This window comes from Tupaia chinensis, unplaced genomic scaffold (assembly GCF_000334495.1).
Source record: "Tupaia chinensis unplaced genomic scaffold, TupChi_1.0 Scaffold149501_1, whole genome shotgun sequence".
NCBI lineage: Eukaryota > Metazoa > Chordata > Mammalia > Scandentia > Tupaiidae > Tupaia > Tupaia belangeri.
In genome coordinates this window covers 2,897,321-2,898,006 of record NW_006209345.1, presented here as the reverse complement: position 1 = coordinate 2,898,006, position 686 = coordinate 2,897,321, and the positions used below count along the sequence as shown (strand labels likewise).

General features: G+C 64.7%; 1 protein-coding gene across 1 annotated transcript in view; it reads right to left on the bottom strand.

Annotated features, from left to right (window-relative positions):
* Nucleotides 1-686, bottom strand: part of GPR152 (G protein-coupled receptor 152) — a 1,750-nt gene continuing 1,064 nt past the window's right edge. The window contains exon 2 of the mRNA XM_006171362.2: nt 1-681. Within this exon, the coding sequence (XP_006171424.1) occupies nt 20-681 (662 nt within the window). The 3' untranslated portion in view covers nt 1-19. The remainder of the gene's footprint in view (nt 682-686) is intronic.

The following is a 686-nucleotide window of genomic DNA, read 5'->3' as shown; positions in this document are numbered from 1 at the left end:
ACTGGGATTTCCTGGTCCCTCACGTGGGGCCTGTGCTGGGGGCTTCCTCTGGTGGGGCAGGGCCAGGGGTTTCTCCTTCAGAGGTGGCAGGCCTGGCTATGTTCTCAGGGGCCCTTGGGGTGGGATCTGAGGAGGGGGCAGGGGAGACTTCATCACAGGGGCTGGGAGCAGGTCTGGGGGTCTGAGCCTCAATGTCTGACTGTGATTGGACCACAGCATCCGATGGTGCCTGGGCCAGGGGGTTCCCCTGAGGCTGGGCCATGGCATCTGACAGTGGTGGACCTGTGGGGTTCCCCTGAGGCTGGGCCATGGAATCTGATGGTGGCTGGGCCTCCGCCATTGGCCCCGGCAGAGTCAGACCCTCAGAGTCCACTTGGGTCCGTGGCTGAGCCAGAGCGAAGCTGCTGGGCCGTTCCTCACAGAGGGCTGCGGCAAAGGAGGCGAGCACCGAGTGCAGCAGGGCCCGGATGTCTGCGCTGGCCATGAGGCAGAGGAAGGGGCTGAGGCAGCTGTTGAGCAGGATCAGGTAGTCCGAGTAGACCAGGGCCTCCCAGAGCAGGTAGCCAGGGTAGATGTCCCACAGGAAGGCCAGGTAGAGCAGCTGCGCCAGCTGATAGGGCAGCCGCAGGACCACATAGGCTGACAGGATGGTCTTGGCCACACGGGCGAAGCCGTGGCAGGCTGTG